At 54.1% G+C, this 20,815-nt stretch overlaps 1 protein-coding gene across 2 annotated transcripts in view; it reads right to left on the minus strand.

Moving 5' to 3' along the window:
- The window catches only part of NCOR2 (nuclear receptor corepressor 2), a 140,513-nt gene that overhangs the window by 14,995 nt on the left and 104,703 nt on the right, over positions 1-20,815 (minus strand). For both annotated transcript variants that reach the window (XM_027689672.1, XM_027689673.1), the window contains 12 exons: positions 17,069-17,189; positions 15,885-16,113; positions 11,090-11,245; positions 10,483-10,622; positions 10,299-10,404; positions 9,511-9,615; positions 8,851-8,954; positions 6,305-6,455; positions 2,616-2,768; positions 2,148-2,234; positions 1,419-1,696; positions 393-756 (listed from right to left, as the gene is read on the minus strand). In XM_027689672.1, coding sequence (XP_027545473.1) covers positions 393-756; positions 1,419-1,696; positions 2,148-2,234; positions 2,616-2,768; positions 6,305-6,455; positions 8,851-8,954; positions 9,511-9,615; positions 10,299-10,404; positions 10,483-10,622; positions 11,090-11,245; positions 15,885-16,113; positions 17,069-17,189 — 1,994 coding nt within the window. The remainder of the gene's footprint in view (positions 1-392; positions 757-1,418; positions 1,697-2,147; positions 2,235-2,615; positions 2,769-6,304; positions 6,456-8,850; positions 8,955-9,510; positions 9,616-10,298; positions 10,405-10,482; positions 10,623-11,089; positions 11,246-15,884; positions 16,114-17,068; positions 17,190-20,815) is intronic.

A 20,815-nucleotide genomic window follows, 5' to 3' on the forward strand; every position in this document is an offset into this window, starting at 1 on the left:
AGATCCCCCACCCAGTGCCCTAAGCACTGTTTTCCTGCCCACCTGTGGAAAACAGAGTGCCGTGGGCCAGTGCTGGGACAGGAAAGACGCTTTTGAAATACCAAAGGCTTCACCAGCCACAGCCCAAGTCTCCCTTTGGTTACCCTGGTGCAGGTGAGGTGCCCTCACTTCAACCATGTGAGCACCTCCAGGAAGGGTGCTGAGCCCCAGCTGTGCCTGGCAGCCACCCCAGTGCTGTGAGTCAGTTGTAGGTGCGGGGCGCTGGGAAGAACGGGTTCAACAGGGACCTGCTGGGAACAGCTCGGGCAGGTGGGGTCAGCAGCCGCCTCCCGCACACCTCCCCTGCTTGGCTGCTACGAACTGGAGCATCAAATAAAAGGTTTGCCAAGTACCTTCGTGCTGCCGTGGCGTGGACTCCCGTGTGGAGACCGGAGACCCTCTGTGCAAGTGGCTGCTGAACGCGGTGCTGTGCCCTGCCTGGTGGTCCTCATAGCCGAGGGCACTTTGGTGGGCCTTGCTTGGCTCGGGTACAATCACAGGAGCCCCTCTGGCAATGGAGCCACCCGAGTTTGTCACTGGGCTTGGCCTGTTTTTCAGGCTCTCTTCATAAGCTCTCTCTAGATTCCTCGGGTCTTGGATGACGTCCAGTGAGTGCACAGAGTGAAAAGTCCTGCCGGGACTGCCGATGATGGATCGCACGTCGTGCTTTTTGGTACTTGAGGAGGAAGAGCTGCTGTCATACTTCAGTGGGGTACCCTGGGGACAGGAGGCAGAGGAGACATCAAAGGCGCATAGAGCAGAAGGGGATGCAGCGACCGCATCCCACCAAGTTTCAAGGGGACTCTGAGTCCTCATTCACTGGGTCAATACATCAGTAAAGCTTCCTTGAGCAAACAGCAACAGCCATCAGCAGAGCACAGAACCACTCGGCACGGCACGGGGCAGGGTGGAGTGCCCATCTTGCATGTCTTGTTGTGCTCCAACAAGATGATGATGAGTCACTGCTGAAGGCTGGCTGTGCCCATCACGCCTCTCTCCTACACACACAGTGAAATGGGGTAGGACTACAAGGTGCCATGGGAACCCTGCAAATATTTGGAGCCCAACAGGAGATAGTTTCATCCTAACTACTGGCCCTGCTGGGTTACCACTTGCCCAAAAAGGGAGGAGACCAATTTTATTTGCACCCTGAGTTACAACTGCCGAGGGTACGGAGTTGGCTTTGGCCTTGAAAGAGGTAAATGTGTCCCCTTCCATTTACACATGTAGATGGAGCATTGTTTTCTTAATGTGCAAGGACAACCTGTACCCCAAAGCTGTCTCTGCTCTCCTTTTACCTTGGGAATGGTCCCCAGGATCTGTGCAAAAACAGCAGCCTGAGTATGACTGATCACATCTGCTGTTCATCCCACACTCACCTGCGTGATGGAACCTTCCTTCAGAGGTCTCGTCAGAGAGATGTCCGGTGTCCGCCTCAGCTCCTCACGGGGAATCTCATGGATTGATCTTCCTGCTTCTTTCACCGTGGCTACCAAGTCTTCATGGGCTGATTTCATTTTCAGAGGAGTAAGGCCCTCATGAGATCTGACCTTGTAGGCATCAGATAAGTCCCTCGGTGGAGTGTTTTCCCTCTTGAGCTGTTTGGCTTCTCTTCTGAGGTAGTCCTCATGGGCCTCCACATAGGACCGAGGTATTCCTGCAACCCCCAAGCACATGATGGATGCAGAGGGAGATTCCCCAGCCAGACACTGGACTCCCACTCCCCATGCAGATGCTCAATTCAAGGGGGTCTCTAGTTAACATATGTAAGTCAGGGACTAGTACCCAACTAAGCACACAGAGCAGCTGGACCACCTCAACATCTACCACCACCTTTCTGGACCCATTTCACACTGATTTCAATCTGTTCCATGTGAATCACTGACAATTTTGTCCCTGACTTGGGCAGAGTTTAGGTTGGTAGAAACTGAGCAAGACTAAAAATCTCTCTGAGCACATAGCAGGGGGCTGCAAAAATTTTCAGCTGGACCTTGATGTGTCCATCCTTGTTTCCTCCTGTCCTACCCTGACAAAAAGAACAAGGGGCCATCCATGGAGATGCTTCCCCATGTTACCTCTGTCCGTGCCCTTCTGCTTGCAGGTTTTACCTTGTGTAATCGAGCCCCTCATGTGATGCTGCTCCTTCAGGTTATGGGGACTGTGTCGGTCTGGAGGGATCGCTCGACCCATGAGACCTAGAACAGATCCAAGAGGGAAAGTTGGGTTGTGACACAGGAGTTAATTTACAATGAATTCATGACAGTGTTACCAGGGACTCCTGAGACAAGAAAAAACATAATTTCTAAATTACTTATTTCTCTTTTTTTTTTAAAAATGTGCTTATTTTTAACCTATTCCTGAAACTAGTCTGCCAGGACAGAAACCAAAGGGAAATGGGCCAGTCTGTGCCCCTTGTCTTCCCATGCTGGTCAGATACTGTTGGGATGTGCTGCAGGATACCGGCCAACCACTGCCAAAACACTGGCACAAGAAGGTACATCATGTAGACAAGAGACAAGATGGGGTTTCCACGGGTCACTAACAAAACACAAGTGAAAGGTTTCACCCAGACCCACCTTCAATGCTGGCAGATAAGGTATCACGGGCTGATAAGCCCCGGCTGATCCTCCCCTCCATCATATCATAGGTCCGCTTAGTTCCTGTGGTCTCATGGGAAGCTCCCGAGCTCCTGCTGTCTTCTTTGGGACACTGAGAAGCAGCAACTCCACCTGGTGAAGGGAACATCAAGAGGCACCATCATGAGCATGGAAAGTCAGCATGGGCCAAGGGAGGGTGTTTACTGCTGTTTGCATGCGTTGCTGAGAGGTCAGATCCCACCCCAGCATCAGCCACCGCTCCGCAGTGCCAGAAATATTGCATGGGATTGGCTTCCAGGAAATTCAGCTGGTGTTTTCTCCCCTCCCTGCCTGCCTCAGACTCCAGATCTGTGCCTCCAGCTTGGGTAGGAGCATCCACCCTGACATGTCTCGCTCCCTCCTTCCCTTTCCAGTGGGGCCATCACGTAGGCAGTGGGACAGCCCGGAGCCAGTGTGGCATAGGCGGGACCAGCTGTGGTTCCCCTGAACTTGGCCCTCTGGGTCTGGGGAATTTTGTTTTTTTCCCCTGTTTGTTTTGATTTTTGCTAGACACCTACTGTTTGGGATCTTGGCCAGCCTTAACATTTGCAGAGACACTCCCTGGGTGAGAAAATCAGGGAAAATGGCAGAGAGGCAAAGCTGAGAATGATTACTTTGAAACAGTGGTGAGCACACATAAGAACTGGGAGAGATGGTGGAAAGTCCCATGAGGGACTGATGGAGTAAGTGCTATTGTGAGGAGAGACCACTTACTACCCCCTCATCTGAACCTGGAGCAGGTTCCCTGCAAACAAACAGTGGACATCTGTCCTGAGCTACAGCCCCATCACAAGCACAGTTCTGCCCGTGCCAGGCAGCATCCCACCCACCCCAGGCGATGGGCACCCATCATGTGTGGTGAGCTGTAAATTCAGCAGCTTCTGATCCAGCTGAATGCCTCGTGTTTATGTAACGAGCTCCGAATGGGATGTCAGCTTGGAGAGGAAAATGCCTCTGCCCATTGTCCCTGGCCAGGCTACCCCTGCCAACGATCGCCAGTGCCCTGACCCTTCTCTTTATCGGCAGAGAAGGTGGTTGTACAATTAGAGAAAACGGAGAAGTTAAAAACATTCATTCCATTGTGGACAATCAGGAACAAAACTCCTCCTCAGCAAAACCAGTAATTAATAAAATGGGATTATTACAACTTCACACCCACTGTTGGTTTCCGCAATCAGCACCCACTCAATCCACGAAGTGTTTGGGGCTGTGTGTGGGGAAACAAGGGGGTCCGTGCCTGAGCCTTCGCTTCAGCTCCATTCTACAGGAGAAATCCGGGGGTGACATTCAGAATCAGCCAAGCACCGTGTGGCAGACGCGGGCGATGTGCCCGCACCCTGTCATCAAGGCACATCTGTTGCCACCAGCCCTTCTGCAGGAGGGGACGTGCTCCCAGGCACCCTTTGTACCACCGGGAAGCAGGGGGAGGGCGTGAGAGAGAAGAGAGACTAAACAGAAAGAAAACCACTCCAAACCCACGTCCCTCGCCTTCAGCAGCCATCAGCAATCATATGCAGGATGAGAATAACCAATCTAGCACAATTCAGCTCACACATGCTACAGGATCTCGTCTCATTACAGCTCTTTTATTTTAAGCACCCTCATGACACTAAAGAATTTGCAATTTTTTTCCTGCTTGCCAAAATTCATAATCACGAACAGTTTCAGTTTTCTTATTTAATTTTTTTTTTAACTCTTCTGCTCCTGGTTGCACAGCCTTGCCAGGCTGTACGGGGGGGGGAAGGAGAGAGGCAGGGCTGGCAAGGCTGCAGCAGCACACGGGATCACTTGGGATGTGATAAACGCTATCAAGCATGTAAAAGGCTGCTGGGGAAAGGAAGGAATTAATTCCTCATCTATGTCCATGGGGGGTAGGATGAGAGGTGACAGGCACAGGCTGCAGCCAAGGAGACTCAGGCTGACATGAACAGCAGGGAAGAGTTTGGTCTGCAGCTCTCCTTCACTGCCCGGAGCAGGATCCCAGATTTGGGCATGGGCAGCCCTCCCTGCCAGGAGCCCTCCCCATCTCTTCCTGATGGCACCATTTCTGAGATCAGCCTCGTTCGACCCCCAGCCCGGGCAGAGGAGATTAAAATAGCTTCTTGCACAAACAAGTCCTGAAACGCTTCCTGCGTCCTCCCCGGTCCAAGCCCTGCCAACTGTCCCAAAGGGCACCCAGTGCTCCACAGTGACACTTCTTATCTGGGCTAGAGTTGACAGTGGATATGGGGAGGCATGGGATGAGCCAGTTTCCACGTGGCAGGCGAGAGGCACGGCACAAAGCCCTGTCCTGAAAGGTCCTGTGGTCCCAGGGCATGCACAGAGGTGATATCAGCTGGAGCTTGTGAGTTGTCCCCCCATGGCCTGACCTGAACCCTCTGCCCTGGATGAAACAACCAACCGTGATGAAACCAGCTGCCGGCACTTGTGGGTAAGAGGAAAGGGACTTCTTCAGGACACACTCTGCCTGCAGGACTGACTGCAGGACCCCAGGGAGGGATGCTCTGCCCCAGGGAGGCAGAGGGTTCAGGCAGCACAGCAGCTGGCCAGAGACACCTGCTGAGGTGGTTGAGGTTGGAATCTGCTTCTTAGCCATCTCCCAAATGCAACTGAGAAGAGAGGTGACACATGAGGATGGCCGTCCCCATGCACACCAGAGCACATGCCAGTATTTTACCCCAGGAGGATGCGGGGCTGCAGAGCCTAACTCAGCTCTTCCTGAGCCCAGCTGTGGGGTAGGAGGAGCCCGGCTCCACAACAAGGGATGCATGACCCAGCACACAGGGAAAGGTGAGAACTAAGGCGTTGCTTCCAGCCTCACTGCAGAGGAACATCTGCCTATCTCCAATGGGAGGCACCAGGATGCAAAGAGCAGCTCTGATGGCCAGTGCTGCACTGGGCTGAGCAGGCGCAGAGGAGGCAGGAGCAGCTGGTGACCACCTGCTGGTACCACTAACACAGCGAGGCACCGCCGGCATTTACTGAGGAAGCGCCTTACTGTGCCAGGGGGTGAGGCAACAGGCCAACACATCCCCAGACAGACACCTCGTGGGATGCAGGAATGGCTTCACGCCCCTCAACAGCTCTAGCAAAACTCACTAGATACTGAGGCACAGTGCTGCCGGACCCAGGAGGATTCCTTGCAAGGCAGCCCCATGCTGGAAAAGCTACATAGTGTCCAAGACACTGCAGGTGAGAATCTGATGTCCAAATAAACCTTTATACCAAACTACTTGATTTGCCTCCATCTTGCATGTTCTTGAGTCCGCCTTGGCCCAAGAGTTTGGGGATGCTCTTGTGATGCTTTTGATCAGTCCCCCTCCTGCACAGGGTGCTTGGGATGAAGGCAATACCTTCCCATCTGGTTCTCTCCTCTTCCCTGCTTCCAGAAACCAATCAAAACCATTGCAACCCTGCCTGCCAGCAAGCTGTCTCTGAGGCAAGATAACCACACAGGAAAGAGGGACAGAGAGCAGCAGGGTGGGAAGGGAGAGAATTGACGCTGGAAGCAAGACATGAGGCTAGCCCATTGCAGTTTGTCAGCCTTTCCTCAAATGGCTCCTAACTCCCAGCCAGGGTGGCACAAACCCCCGGCACCTGCCCTAAAAAGGCAGAGAGTTAGGACTTACCCTCGTAGGACAGCACGTGGCCTTTCTTCCCTTCGTAGATGACATGTCCTTTGGGCACGGCATCCTCCCTTGCCTTCTCTGCTCTGCTGGGGCTGTCTTCTCCGATTATCCTGGTAATGGTTCCTTTGTACAGCACTTCTGCCGGGGTGCCCTTGGAAAGCCACCAAGATCCATATTTAACAGTGTCACAAGCAATTAAGCAAGCGCCCGCGCAGGGACAGGCTGTTCCCCACGGGAGGCTGAGCGGAGGGAGCGCACCCGGCCTCCGCTTCCTGGCGCAGCCAACAGCAAGGGACTTGCAGCTTAATTATTGATGAGGATGATAACAAGGAGCGGTAAAAAGGTACGTGATCTGTGCGAGGCTGCTGGGAAGAGGCGGGGGACGAGGACAGCACAGACCTCCAGAACAGCAACTCTCTCACCCTGCGTGTTTCAGAGTAAGCTACCTGGCTTGCTTCTCCTCCCAAGGTTTGGTTGCCCTCCTGGTGACACCCTGGTGACAGCAGGGATTGCTCGAGTGTTAGCTTTTCCCCTTCAGCCTATTTCCCCACTCTGGCACAGGAGCCACAGAGAAGTCCTGCCCACCCAGGCAGATCTGCTGGCAGCAGCATGACCTTCAGCGAGCTGCCTGTGTGCGGGAGCTGGCGGCTGGCAGCGCGCCCGGGCGAGATGGCAGCAATGAAATCGGTCCCGGAGCAGGTCGGGGAGCGAAGGCTGCCTTAGCTCTCCAACAGGAATAGCATTGGGCTTCTCACACAAACTGGTGTGAAAAAAACCCTCTCCTTCCCCCAGGCACACACAGACATAGCTCACAGCCACCTGCCCCCGGAATCCCCTTCAAAACACACAGAACTGGATGTCCTCGAAGAGTCGTTGGTGATTAACACCCCTCTGCCGTTGTAACCTGTCGGTGCCAACTGGGAACAGCCACCATGGGCTGATGGTTCCCCTCCCCATCTCTGGAAAGGCACAGCAATGCTGTCAGAGTGAAGCTCTTGACTGACACCTGCCTACTCTGATCGTTTAACCCCTGCAACCCCCAAGACTGATGCATGCCTCAGGGGATATGATGCCACAGGCAGCTTTGCTGGTGCTTGCAGGTTATGCCATGCAGGCTATTTCCCCACCCCTGCTTGGGGATGCTCCTGCTCTGTGCCAAACCCTCAGAGCACCAGCAGTCCCCAAAACCCTGCTGCTGTTGCCAGGATGTGGCAGCGCAGGTTCAGTGCTCCGGTCATTCACCCTCGCAGTGCACCCAGGAATGGCCCTCCCAGCCCCAGGTAATTCACCTCCCTCCTGTGGACATGAAAGCAAGTGATGACAGATGGCTTCAGAGCAGAGAGCATATATGCAAGATTTGCCTCCTGTGAACTGGATGACTAATCTGAGATCAAATATCAGCTCTAGTACTGGGAGCTGCTGCCGGAACAGGGGGCTCCTTCTCCCCACAACGGGAGCAGAGGGATGCAGGCTGCTGAGCCAGCAGGAGAGGCAGGCAATGCCCTGCGTCTGGGCTTGGTACCTTAATCCCAAGCCAAACAAAGGAATTTATTAGCTGGACTCATTAGCTGAATGCAAAACTGTCTCAACAAACTCTGCTGATTTCCTGAACTCCCACATGGTGCTCAAGGCCCTTGACGCCCACCCACTGCTGCCCATAGCTGCTGCAGGAGCATCTGAGAGGATGGAGCAAGTATTTGCTCTGATGGGTTATTTATAGCCCCCAAGCACCCACTCCTGGCACCTGTTGGACACAGGGCACCAGTCAAGCTAAGCCTTTGCTCTGGGCCAAGATTCAGGATCAGGTCCCCAGGGCCAAAGAGAACATGGTCGTTCCCCTTGAAGGAGGCAGGCAAAAATCTAAGCCTGAGTGGCTTTAAATATCTGAATGATGGCCAGATAAAATCCCCATGGGAAGCAGATTTTTTTTTCTTTAATGCTCTCCGCTCTGTTACCAGATGAGCAATAACTCACACTGCAAGGAACTATCACCCGCTTGCCAGCTGCTCTTCTGAAGATGGATGGTGGAGATTAAGGCCAAAGTATCTTCCTGCTGAAGAGCCTTTGGGCAGGACCCCCAGCACAGCACGCTCAGTGCTGGCACGAGTCCTCGCTACCTTATGTGCCCCTCACAGCCTCAACCCTCCTCCACCAGGCCTGGGCCCTCCACCCATCTCCTCCTTTGCTCCGCTCCACTTTCTTGCCCTGGCAAGATGATTTTCCCAGATCCACTTAAAGCTGCCTTTGCCTCTGTTCTTGACAGCTACGTAAACCAAAGCAGGGTTTAAACGTGCTGTAAGGCTGCATTGCTGCTTGTCAGGCTCTGCTCTTCTGCAGTCTCAGCTCACAGGACATGGCTCATGCCATCCCAAGCAGAGGCTGCTTCCAGACCTCTCCAAGGGGCTCGATGGGGTGGGGCATCACAGACCTGCTGCACAGCCCTGTGCCCCACACTCGATGCACCCTGCAAACCCATGGTTCCCTCATCCACAAGCTGCAGCCACCAAAACCCAGGAAGCAAAAACTACTGGAAACAAGGAACCTACGTGTGTGATGGACCCTCGGTAGGTGATGGGCGACTCCGGAGGGGGTCTGGATGTGGGTGTTCCCTTGGTGATGCTCCCTCCAGAGGCAGAGCTAAGGGAAGTACCTGTAGGACACAAAGCCAGTGAGCTTGGGGCTGCGTTTGCTGTTCAGCACAAAACCCATGGGGCTGAGACTAAGTGCAGGATTTGAGCCCGCCACACTCAGGCTCCTGACTGCCTTACTGGGGGTGGTTCACAAACCAGAATTTGCACTAAAAAGCAACACCTTGGCATTTATTTTTTTTACCTGGCTAATGGGGAAAGAAACTTGAGAGAGAGTTGTATTTAAAGAAAATGTGGTCCCTGCCAAGCTGCAGCAGCAACAGTAAAGAGCACAAAAACACCAATTAATGGAATTTAAACATGTCTTGCTTTGTCTTACGTAACAGATTTTCGGGTGGCCCTTGAATGCAAAACCTTCACCAGAATCAAGACCCGAGGCCCTGATTTGGGGATACAGAGAAAAGGGGCAAAGAGACCCCTTGGGCTGGGCTCAGTCCAAGGAATCAAACCCAAGATAACCAGGCAGCTGCAGCCAGCGTAGCATTCACCAGGCTTGGCAGTGCCAGCATCCCTCCCCTTCCACAGCTGGGACACGCGCCTCCCACTCTGGGTCCTCACCCCGCAGGATGGAGCCCTCCTGGGACGGTTGTAGAACCAGACTTTCTGGCTGGCTGGCCTGGCTTCTAGGAGAAAGTTGTTCCTGCTTTACTCCAGGAAAAGGCACTGGAAAACATTAACCGCATATCAGCATAGCCGCAGGATACGGGGCTGCAGCCCTTGGCTGGTCGAGGCTTTTATTCCTGCCCACCCCAAGTTCGCACCTTTGCCATCCCCAGCTCTTTGGGATGGACTTCCCAGGGTGGTGAACACACAACAGGCAGCCAGCAAAGCCAGATCTTTCGCACTGGCAAAGGCACTGCCCACACTGGGACCGGAGCTGACATTGAAATCCTTGTGCTGGTTTATAACAGGACTTACACACAGTAGGAAACAGAGCCCATATCCCTGCTCCCCAGGCTTCATCCCTCACCCATCACCTCCTGCTGTTAAGAAAAGCTTCCAAATCTGCAGACTAAACACTTTCTTTGTTCACTTCAGGCCATTTACTCTTTATCCTACCAGCCTGGGGAGCAACAATATATTTCCTTCCTTCGATCACAGTATTAGCTGGAGGGTATTTATAGGCTGGGATGCATCCCTGACCGAGTTGCTGCTTTCCTATACCGCACAAATTTAGCTCCCTGTGTCTCTGCTCTCCTGACGGACTAATCCTTTCATCCTCTTAGCAGTTCTCTCTGTGCTCCCTTGCTGTGTCCTGTGCTCCTCCTTTCCCCTATGCTGCCAGCAAGCTCACTCCCTGCTGCTCTCAGGACACGCGAGAAACAACTCGCTTCCCAGTTCCTTACCCAGTTTCTTGGGATCCATGGTCAGTGGCAGGCCCATGGTGATGGAGCCGACAGGGACCTTGGCATGCTCGGAGCTGTAGGGTGTGTGGAGCTGGATGGGCATTCCCTGTGGGGCAAGAGGAGAGGTCAGGAGCGGCTGATGGTCCTTGTGAGGTGTCTCCACCGCTCACACCCAATACCCTACCTGGGAAATGGATCCGACGGGTCTCTCCAGCACGGAGGGGTGCTTGGTGGAGGAGATGAGGGGGGGAGGGTTGGAGATGCTGGCCAGTCTCTGCAGCCCCGAGCGAGAGCTCTCATGCAGGTTTAGTGGGATGGGGTGTCCTGTGAGGAAAACACAAACATTAGGGGGACCAAGGGCAGGCAGAGTTGCTGCAGCTATCAGAGAGGAAAGGGGCACGGGAGGGAGCAGGGGCTGGATGCAGTGAACTGGCCAGCTGTGAGCCTGCACAAGGCTCCAAGTCACATGACCATTTTGGAAAGGACTGGAATAGTTTAAATTACTGCCTTGTCCCCTCTGCAGCCAGAGGATGTGCTGTGCCCGACTTGTCTGCCCTCCAGTTGGAGAGGGACAGTGCAGCGAAGGATAAAATCTGCCTGACTTTGCACCCACACTGCTCTGTGACAAACCACATCCCTAAACCTGCCCCAGCCAGAGCTGTGAGACCCATGTGATCACTCATGAACCTTCAAGAGCCTGACCTGTGGTACTGGCTGCAATCACAGTCTGTGCTCAGCCTCAGGTCAGGCAGAGGAGGACACATACCACACAGCCAGTGGGTTCTACTTGCCTGGTGGGTTGTACTGGAACAAGTGGGGCTCTGCCTGGGGAGAGGTTTTGATCACATCCCGGGGGTAGGACAGGACAGGGGGCCAGCACGAGGCAGCCATCGACTCTGCACTCAGCTTCTGAGCCTCTGCGATGGAGGAGAAATGCACGGACTTTTCTGCAAGGGACACAGAAAGAAACCAGCTTGGTCAGCAGCCACCATGGGTGAGCGGTCTCTGCGAGCATGGGAAGGGAAGCCAGAGCCAGCTCCAAGCACAGGAAGTGGCTTCAGTTCCGTCTGACCTGGCCATGAGGTGAGGGCTGAATTCCCCAACCAAGCTAAAAGGAAAAAGCTCAGTGTTACCACCTGGATTTGACAGCATTTATTTTACTCAGATGCTTAAAGTGCAGCTGTGAGGATGGACATCTGTGCTGGTGACTCTGCTGGTGCTCACTGCCAGCAGAGCACTCCATGGACCTGGTGCCATCCCACCTCACCAAGGAGAGATGGCATTTGCAGCCAGTTGCAGGGTCCAGCTCCTTGTCAGGGCTTGGCCATCCATGAATCACTCCTGGGCAGCTCCTGCCTGTGCCCACAGCTCCACAGTGGCCACCATGGCATGGCAGGGAGATTAACAATGATCCTGCCAAATCCTCCACTGAGTTTAACGCCAAGAGGCACCAATGTCAGCGTCTCTTTGGTGCACGGGGGACACCCAGAGGGCACCAGCTCTCTGGTGACAACATGGTCTGTGGTGTGCAGCGGGGCACAGGATGCCTGCAGAGCTCCAGGCCACTGCCAGGGACCACTGCATACCAGCACACTGGGAACAAGCTCATCCCCACATCACACCGTGATGTGAAAGCTCAGCTGCTCCTAAAGGATGGCTGCTGGCTATAAATCATTTGCAGGCTGTGGGAAGTGTCCGGAAATAGTGGCATCAGCTTCTTGGACAGGAAGGGGATAACATGCTGATGTTCTCCGAACACCTGGGACAACCACACTGCCTGAGACTGTCAAAGGCAAACGAAGATGAAGACGGACTCTGTGGGACAACCAAATGAGGGCGGCCTGCTGTGAGGCACAGGGGCTGGGGGCAGGAAAGCTTCCTGAAATTACCCGGCTCAGGGCATCCTGGATGCCATTCTGGGTTCATCCTGGCTACAAAAAGGCTGATTGGAGGCCAAGAGGAGTTTAATGATGGAGAAACTGTGCTGGGGATGCCCGAACCCTGCCGTGCGCTGAAGGATGGCAGGGAAAAGAGAGGCTTCATCTGCACCAGCTCAATGCCAAGTGCATCCTCACGCTTTGCTAAGCAGACAGATGAGACAGCCTTTTCTGGATGGATTAGAGGCAGGTTTGGTAGGATTTGTTTGTAATCAATAAACACTTAATTTTGCACTGCCCTTCTTCTCCAGATCCACCTGTGTAACGTCCGCATTGACCAGAAATTAGAAACTGTGCAGTAAACAATAGCAATCACAAATGAACTCAGCCTTTAACCATCAATTTTTGATAAAAATAGATGCCTGAATCCTGCTAAGCCTAATAATAGGGCAAGTAGATTATCAGAGGCCCAATTTAATGAAGCTTTACTGCATTATCGTTATTAATGCTCAGTGTACTCAGAAGCTGGGAGATTATTCTTGCCCCCTTTGGTGAGAGAAGAAATCCATTCTGGGCACACAGAGGTGTGCAGGCACTCACACCTCCGCAGTCTGCGGGGGCCAGACCTTGGCTGGGGCCTCTTCTCTCCCCATGCTGGATCCCAGAGAGGATTCCTTCATCCTGCCAGTATAGGGGAATCCAGACACGTCCTCCACTCTGACTGAGAGTCCCTGGCACATCCATGCTCTCTGATCTTCCCCCCTTCAGCTCAGCCCCGCTCAGCTCTGCTCATGCGGAGGCGAACAGCGCTGGGATGTCCCAGCTGAAGATGCTCCCTGACGCCAAGGCACTGTCAGCCAAGGCTACATGCACCCTGGATGGCTCTTGGAGAGCCCCATCCTCCTCCCCTCCCCGCGGGAGCCATCCCCTCCCCTGCATGCCTCTCCAGCCTGTGAAATGTGGCCAGTTCCTAATTGCCCCCACATTAGAGGGTGGCTATAACTCAGCCAGCTTTTGATAAAATAGCACTTACGCGGGGAAGAGAGAGTTCCTATTACCGTTTATCAAGTCCCTGGAATGGGAGCGAAGGAGTCAGGGTTTATATGATCCGTCATCCAAATTAATGCTCTTGGCTCCCCATCGCCTACAAAGGCCAAATGAAACACAACTAAATCAACACAAAACATACTGCTGGAGTTCAAACCGCCGAGTGATAACCAAAGATATGCCTGACGGCAACTCGGCAATGGCAAAGGGGATCCGTCTGCCTGTCGGTGAGATCCAGGCAGGGCTGCCTGCCTCTGCCCAGCCCCGTGATTAGCAGCTCCTCTTGGAAGGCAGGGAAGGGAGGGCAGTGCTCAGGAAGGTACGGCTGGCTGGCCGCCCTCCAAGCCGATATGGCCCCAGCCAGCGGCTGCGAGGCAGCCAACGCCTCGGCCAGGATGTGTGCAAGACTTGGCTTTGAAGTGAATCCAGAGCGGTGTGAAGGATGTCGATCTCTGGAGCAGTTGCAGGAGTTCAAGCTCTCTTATTGAGCTTGGGAGTACCTGCTCCGGTGGAGCTGGCCCCTTGCTGGGAGGTGGCACAGGGCTGCTCTCCCAGAGGCTCTGCAGGCTGTAGGGGACTCTCCCCTTTAACTCAAGCCCCAAGTGGCAGCACGATGTCTGCAGTCTGGATGCTTGCCACTTCACTGGGATGCCTTGGAGAAAAGGGGAGGGAAGGGATGTACACAGATTTGCCAGGACTATCTGGCTATCTCCCTTCTAACCCCTGACCCACAGCTGGGATGTGTTCCAAGGGGCGAGACAGCACTGAGTCCATACTCGCACTGAAATCAGGGCTTTGGGGGAGTTGATTTCTCTCTGAGGTGACTCATCACAAACCTTCTGGTTTTCAAAGGGGAGGTGCATTCCCATCACAGACAGAGAAGACCAGCCTATGACTCCCTGGGGTCCACGTGCATCGCACACCCACCGTGGCACCCAGCACACATGCAGAGCCATGCAGGGCTTGGAGAGCACACAGCTGGAGGCCAAGTCCTGCTGAGATGTTTGCAGGGTACAGGGAGGTGTAATTAATTTCATTAACATGGAAGATTCAGAGCACTACAGAAGAGAGAATAAAGTGCCTCATATCATTAGTGCTTTGCAGAGAACAAAGCAACAAAAGACCCACTGGGATAACAGATCCTTGTATTTAATAATGGTGCCAGCAGGTCACAGAATGGGATGATTGACTCCAACACCTAAACCCTGCCTTGTACCTCACACACACAAGTCTGCCTCATCTCCTCATCCTCCTGTGGCCAGGAGGAAGCTGGAGCTGCAGCACTGAGACATGAGCAATGCAGAGCTCTGGGCTGGAGTGCTGGCCAAGGCACCCAGTGCACCAGGAAGCTGAGCATTGCAGCATCAGGTCCACACAGGATTAGGGCACAGGAGGTGCCTGACACTGAGGGGGAAGAGTTAGAGAGGAACTGTTCCGCCTGGGCAACAAACAGGAACACAGCAAAATCAGATCAACTGGAAATTGGACTTCACAGGTGGCAACACCACGACTTCAGGGAAACTCCCTTTCTTTCAAGGTGAGCAGTCACCTTCCTTACTTATATGCAAAACATTCTGAAGATGTGATGCACACATGGTGCTATTTATTATTTGAAAAAAATGCGGACAAGTGGCAGAAACCAACTCTCCCTGCAAGGGCACCCGTCTGTCCAGAGGGGCATGACAGCTTGAGGAATAACTACCTGGTCCAGGACACACAGAGCAGGCTGCTACGATCCTGGCTGCCAGAGGGTGAACTAGTGCAGTGATTTTCCAGCAAAGATCACCACCCAAGTCCAGTGCAGATCTGCCTCCCCAATACAGTCTTATCCACCTTCCTCTTCCATGCACAAGCAGGTAATTTTTGCAGCTGCACCCGCCCCTGTGCAGGATCCAGCACTGGGGGACAATGCACCCACCCAGCCCGACTTCCCTGCTCCTGACTGTGACACTGGTGACAGCATCTCATCCTCCCACACAACTGAGCCACAGGCTGCCTATGAGAGGCAGGGATGCAGACGCTGAACTGGAACAGACTCTGACACTCAGATTAAAAACACATTTAGAGGATGGTCTCATCAGGACTTCCCGTCTCTCCTTAACCTTGATCCCCAGGTGCTCAAGCTAATAATGCTTCAGATGCTCTACGGTGGGAAACTCTGAATTGCTCATTAAGCAGCCAAACCACATCAGAGCTATTCCGGGGAGAAAGCACTGGGAATCTTTACAGGAACCTTTGGACTCCGAGTCACAGTATTAGCATTGATTTTAAATGAAATAATGGTCCCTGCTGTGCATTAAAAGCATTCTTTATAGAAAGCCAGCAAGGTAGAAAAGAGCCATTGTACCCAGAGCCTTGGCATGCCTCCAGGCCCCTCTGCTCTCCAGTGAATGGCAGAGACGCTAATAAAGGCAATCTTCACCTCCTCGGCGCTCCACACTGGCCGGTGTTTGCTGTAGGCTCAATGAGACATGATGTACTGTCTAATGAACACGGGAAATTAGCCATGCCTCTCTCGTCCTGCCTCAAGATGCTATTAAAGAGCTTTCAAGGGTCGACGAAAGCTTTCACCTAAGAGGAGGAGAGCTGCCGGCTGCGTACAGCTGCACACACTGGGCATTTCCGTGCGGATACACACGCACCGACACACACACAGCCCTACCTTCCTTGTCACCAACAGCGGGGCTCCGGCTCTTTCCCCTGGGACTGCTGCTGGGCTGCTGCTGCTCCTTCTCAGGCTGCTGCTGCTGGGGCTTGCTCGGGGGCATGTCCTCACGGGCAGACTCGTGGGCTTTTGTGATCTGCTGCTGGTAGAGAGCCAAGGCGTGGGGAGGTACCTGAGGCTTCACGCTTCCACTCTGCAATATCCCCTCTGAGAAACCTTCGGAAATCTGCAAAGCAGTAAGAATTGGTGACACTTGTCATGTGTTGTTGACATCTGTAACAGTCTTGGAGACATCAAGATGTCATGAGAACCCCCTGTCCCATCCTGGCAAGTCTTGGCAGGGCAACAGGGCTTCAAAGCTCACCAGCCACAGGAGATTAAAAAAGCCCATGACAAAGCATGTCAGCCCTGTGCTCGTGATGCCACAGGAGAGACTCAGATTTGTTTAAACCTCTAATCTATAGTTACGTGCTCATAGCTTTTCTCAGAAGTTACATTACAGCAGCCACATCTTCAGCTGTAACATGGGAAACTGGAAGAGCATCAGGAATGAATCCTCTCTGAGCACCCAAACCCCAAGGCAGGGATTTCCTCCCTGCTCACACTGTGCTGCTGCTCCTCTGGTGCTGACTCTGGAGACAGCAGGATGTGTTTCATCACAGCCCAAGCCACTGCACCAGGAGGAACCAGCAGCCTTGGAGAGTAACGTTCTTTCAATTCACAACTACTGGGTAGCCAAAAAGAGACCAAGCAAAGCTTCTGGGTGAGAAAGAGCATAAGTACTTCTTAGGTGGTATCCTTCAAGCACATGAGATGAAATGCAGGGCTGGGAAGGCGCACTCTTGCTTTTTAAAGCAATGGGAGGCAGCAGTCATGTGGCAACGAGAAGCTTTTTCTGTCCAGACCTCCCACGACTTTCTGATAAAAGAGCTCAAGAGACATCCAAACGCTGCTGGCAGAGCTGCTCCAGCAGCTGGGAACACGCTCTGCACAGGGAGCACCTTGCCTGCCCGGGGGCTTGCACCACCCAGGCACAGCTCTCTGTGGACCACAGGCCATCCCCAGGGATGAGCACATCCTTGCAACCCTGACGCACACCACAGAGCCCAAAGGAAGAGCGCGCATGAGGCACAGGCAGTCACTGTGCTCTCAGTCTCGGCCCTCTCTGGTGGGGTACTCACGATGGGAGGGATGGCAGCAGCTCGCTGCTTCAGCTGCTTCAGGTCCAGTGGCTTCTGCGGCGAGGAGTTGAGCCTGGTGTCGCTGGTGGTGTTGAGCAGGCTGGGCCGGGGGGACAGCAACCTGGAACCAGCAGATGCACGTCAGCAGGGTAATGCCACGGGCACATTCCATGTCCCACCCCACACCCTGCACCCCTGTTTTATGCTGCTGAGCCTAGAGAACATCCTCTGCATGAAAGATGAGCGTGCTGGACCACTGCTTGCTGCTGGGAATCTGAGCTCAAAGTCCCAGAGGACTTCGCGCTCAAATGAGACCCTTACATCTGGCTCAGCAGGCTCTCAACCCCTTTCCCTCATCCCCACGCTATTCCTAACAAATATGCTGTTGTCCAGAATAAACCTGAGGGAGAACTGGAGCCTGGAGCTGGGCATTACAGAGCAGGGTGACCAGTTGGGAGTTCACATGGGCATCATGCTACCTTCTGGAGTTCCATGTGGTGCTCACCCAGAGCTGGGGATTGGCCCATGCTCCTCTTCAAGGACTGTCTTTTATCGAGGTGCTAAAGCTGGGACAAGCCACCACGGGCAGGCAGCTGGGGCGCTCGGGTCACTTGAAAGATGAGAGGCTGGATTTGGATGGGATTTGGTGCTCAGCAGCCCAGCAGCTGTGCAGCCCTGCACTCTCACCACTTGTTCTTCCCCTTGGCTGTTTGAGCTCCCTGGCAGACACTCAGCCAGCCGTGCAGAGTCCCTGTGTAAACACAGTGGGGATCCCCATGGTGCCACCAAAACGGGGTGGGATGGAGGTGTGCAAAGCCCGTGGGTCAAACCATCGGTGTGTCCAGCTCCCAGCTCCCATGCTGAGACCCTGGGGACCACATCTCTCCAGGCCATCTCTGCTTTCTCTCTCTCCTGACTTCAATTTGTTGAAGCTAGTTCATAGTTTTCAAGCTTTACAGCTTGATTTGTTTATTTTAGCTGTTATTTCAGTGTTCTCTTCAGCCTATAAATTTCAAGGTCATTCCATGCTCACCCTTGGATGAATAAACAAGCGTGGCGGGGCCATGTGTGGGGAATAAATTCATCATGGTGCTGGGACTGCCCCAGCCCTTGCTCTGTGCAGCCTGGCACCAGAGAGGAAGGGGACCAACCTCCACACTGGGCCCAGGGTGCTCTGGTTAGGCACCCAGGGGAGACCAGGCAAGGGCCAGCAAATCTCAGCTTCTCCCTAAATAATCCCAGTGATGTCTGCCTGTGAAGCCACATGGATGTTATAAAGGCATGCTATGGGGAACACAAGGCTCCTGGAAGGGTGCAATGCTCCAAAGTCTGCTGAAACACATGGCTGGGGACAAGGGCACCCAGCACTTGTCCCTGAGACCTTCACGCCACGCTGAGCTGTGGCACAGCCGCTGCAGCAGCTGCTTTGTGCGCTCGTTGGTGCTTGCAGAGATGCATTTAAGCACTCTTAAAAGTCCCTTAAGCACCCTCAAGATCCTCAGGTTTCCTGCATCCCTCCAGGATCCTGACGCTTAGGAAGCCAAAGGCAGTATTAAATTCATCAATGTGCAAATTGCCTAATTTATTTTATCCCTCCCAGCAGATTTTGTGCCGGACAATGGATGCTTTGCTCTGGAAGTCACTGCATGAACAACTCTCAGCATCTTGTATCTACTTGCTGCCAGCCTGCAGCCTCCCAAACCCAAGCACGAGTGCCTAAAGATGGGTGATGGCATTGGGAAGGATGGGAAAGGGGTTTGAGCGGGAAGGGGTCAGGATACCCATGGCTGAGCTTTGGTGGTGTAGAAATACCCCCTCCCAAGCATGAAGCTTTGGGGATGACTAGGACACTGCGTTCCCCAATGTCTGCCACAGAGATGGGGACTAGTTTAATTTCCAGATGACCCAACACACTGACACATGACCCAGTCAAACGCAACTCCATGCACAGCCAGTGGCTGTGCAAAGGCAATGGCTACCAGATCTCCCCAACGGGCTCCCCCAAGCCAGGGCCACGGCACCAACACGGCGCTGGCCCAGCAGAGTCCCCGCACCTATGGCTGAGCCAGCAATGGGATGTGCAGCCCAGGGGTGGCTCAGTGCAGTGTTTACGGGCAGGTGTCTCCTCTCTGCACTGCAGGTCTGCAGTGGTGGCTGTGCATGGCCTCCCTCATGCATCCCCATCCGGTGTGACCTCTCGCTGAACCACATCCTGGCCGTGCTCGCAGCAGCCCTCCTGCAGCACTCGCTGCGTGGAACCACAGACAACCAGCTGCCTTCTTCAGCTTGGATGAGTTAAGGCTGCGCCTCCTCAATCCTGGCCGTGTCTTTGCTAGTGTGAACTGCAGGAGGACCCAAAAAAAGGCTGCCCCTACCCTGCACCCTTTCCCTCTCACCGCGGGGACACCCCAACCACCCTCTGTCCCCTTCTAGTAGATGCCAGGGACAGCTTGACGCTTTCACAAGCGCAGGGAAGAGCACCCACGCCCCGCCGGCGGTGGGTGGGCGGGCAAGCATCGGGTGATGCGGTGACGGGGCGGCTCACGCGGCATCGCGGCAGCCTGGCCCTGCTCAGCGCGAGTCACGCTGCAGCAGCGGGGCTGCGGGAACCGCCCGCGGGCCACCAGCCCTCGGCCCACAGGAAAGGCAAGGGCAAGGGCTCTATCCACAGGATAGAGCTGCAAAGGGCATGGGGGTGCCAAAAACTCTGAGCCAGCTGTGGATCAACCCTGTGGGTGCTTCTGGGTTGGGATAAGTGCCCGGTGCCAGCGTCAGCTGTAGCATTCCCATGCCAGCAGGCTCTGCTATCGCCTGCATCTCATCGCCACACCAGATTAGAGGAGCGGCCCGGGAGCTGCGGGACGCCTGTTTAATGTTTAATATTCCTGGAAGCTGGTAACCGTTTGACAAGAGAGATAGGCGCTGACTCAGCGAGGATGAAAAAGTTGGGATGGAAAAGTCGTTCCCAAGACGACTTGCTCCTCTGCTGCTGGGAAGTTGGTACAATCCACTGCTGTCCTGCTTTCGGTTGGGTTAATGTTAAACTGCAGGAGAACAGCCCCACTGGCCTCACTCTCCCTTGCTGGGAGGTTTTCTCCTGTCTGGGAAGGAGGAGAGGGTGGGGAGGGGTGGTGCTGGACTCTGGCCACTGCTGGAAAGGAGCTCTGCAGCCAAGAGGCCTCAGCCCTGCCATGGGGCCAGGGCCAGGGGCATCCACAACACCCCTTGGCATCGTCAGTGCTGCTTCCAGCTGCTCAGCAGCAAGAGGGGCTGCTCCTCTGGGGCAGTCAGGCAATGTGGAGGATGCTCCCACACCAGCAGCACTCACCCACTGGCTCCTGCATCACTCACAGGGGAGGCATGGAGGCCATTCAGAGTGGTGGGATGCACAACAACTCCCTCCAACCTCATCCCATTGCTTTGTTTGGTTGTTTTTTAAATAACCCAATCCACAGCATTGTGTACAGCCTGCCCAGACTGACAGCACCCATCTCACTGTCAAACTGCCTCCTGAGACCCCACGGGAGGGATGTTGGATACAGAATGCTGGATGTGGGATGTCAGCCTCCAGTCCCAGCCCAGCTCTGAGGCGGGAGCTGGGCTGCTGTCCCTACCTGCAATGGCAGAGTGGACACAGGAGTCCTACCTGGCCTAGGAGCCATTAGAAAATTCAGTGCTACGAGGACATGTGTACTCATATGTATTCTTTAAAAAACAGAAAACCCCCTCTCCATTTGTGAGGCTCTT

The sequence above is a fragment of the Neopelma chrysocephalum genome, unplaced genomic scaffold, assembly GCF_003984885.1.
Source record: "Neopelma chrysocephalum unplaced genomic scaffold, ASM398488v2 Primary Assembly neopelma1_77, whole genome shotgun sequence".
Lineage (NCBI taxonomy): Eukaryota > Metazoa > Chordata > Aves > Passeriformes > Pipridae > Neopelma > Neopelma chrysocephalum.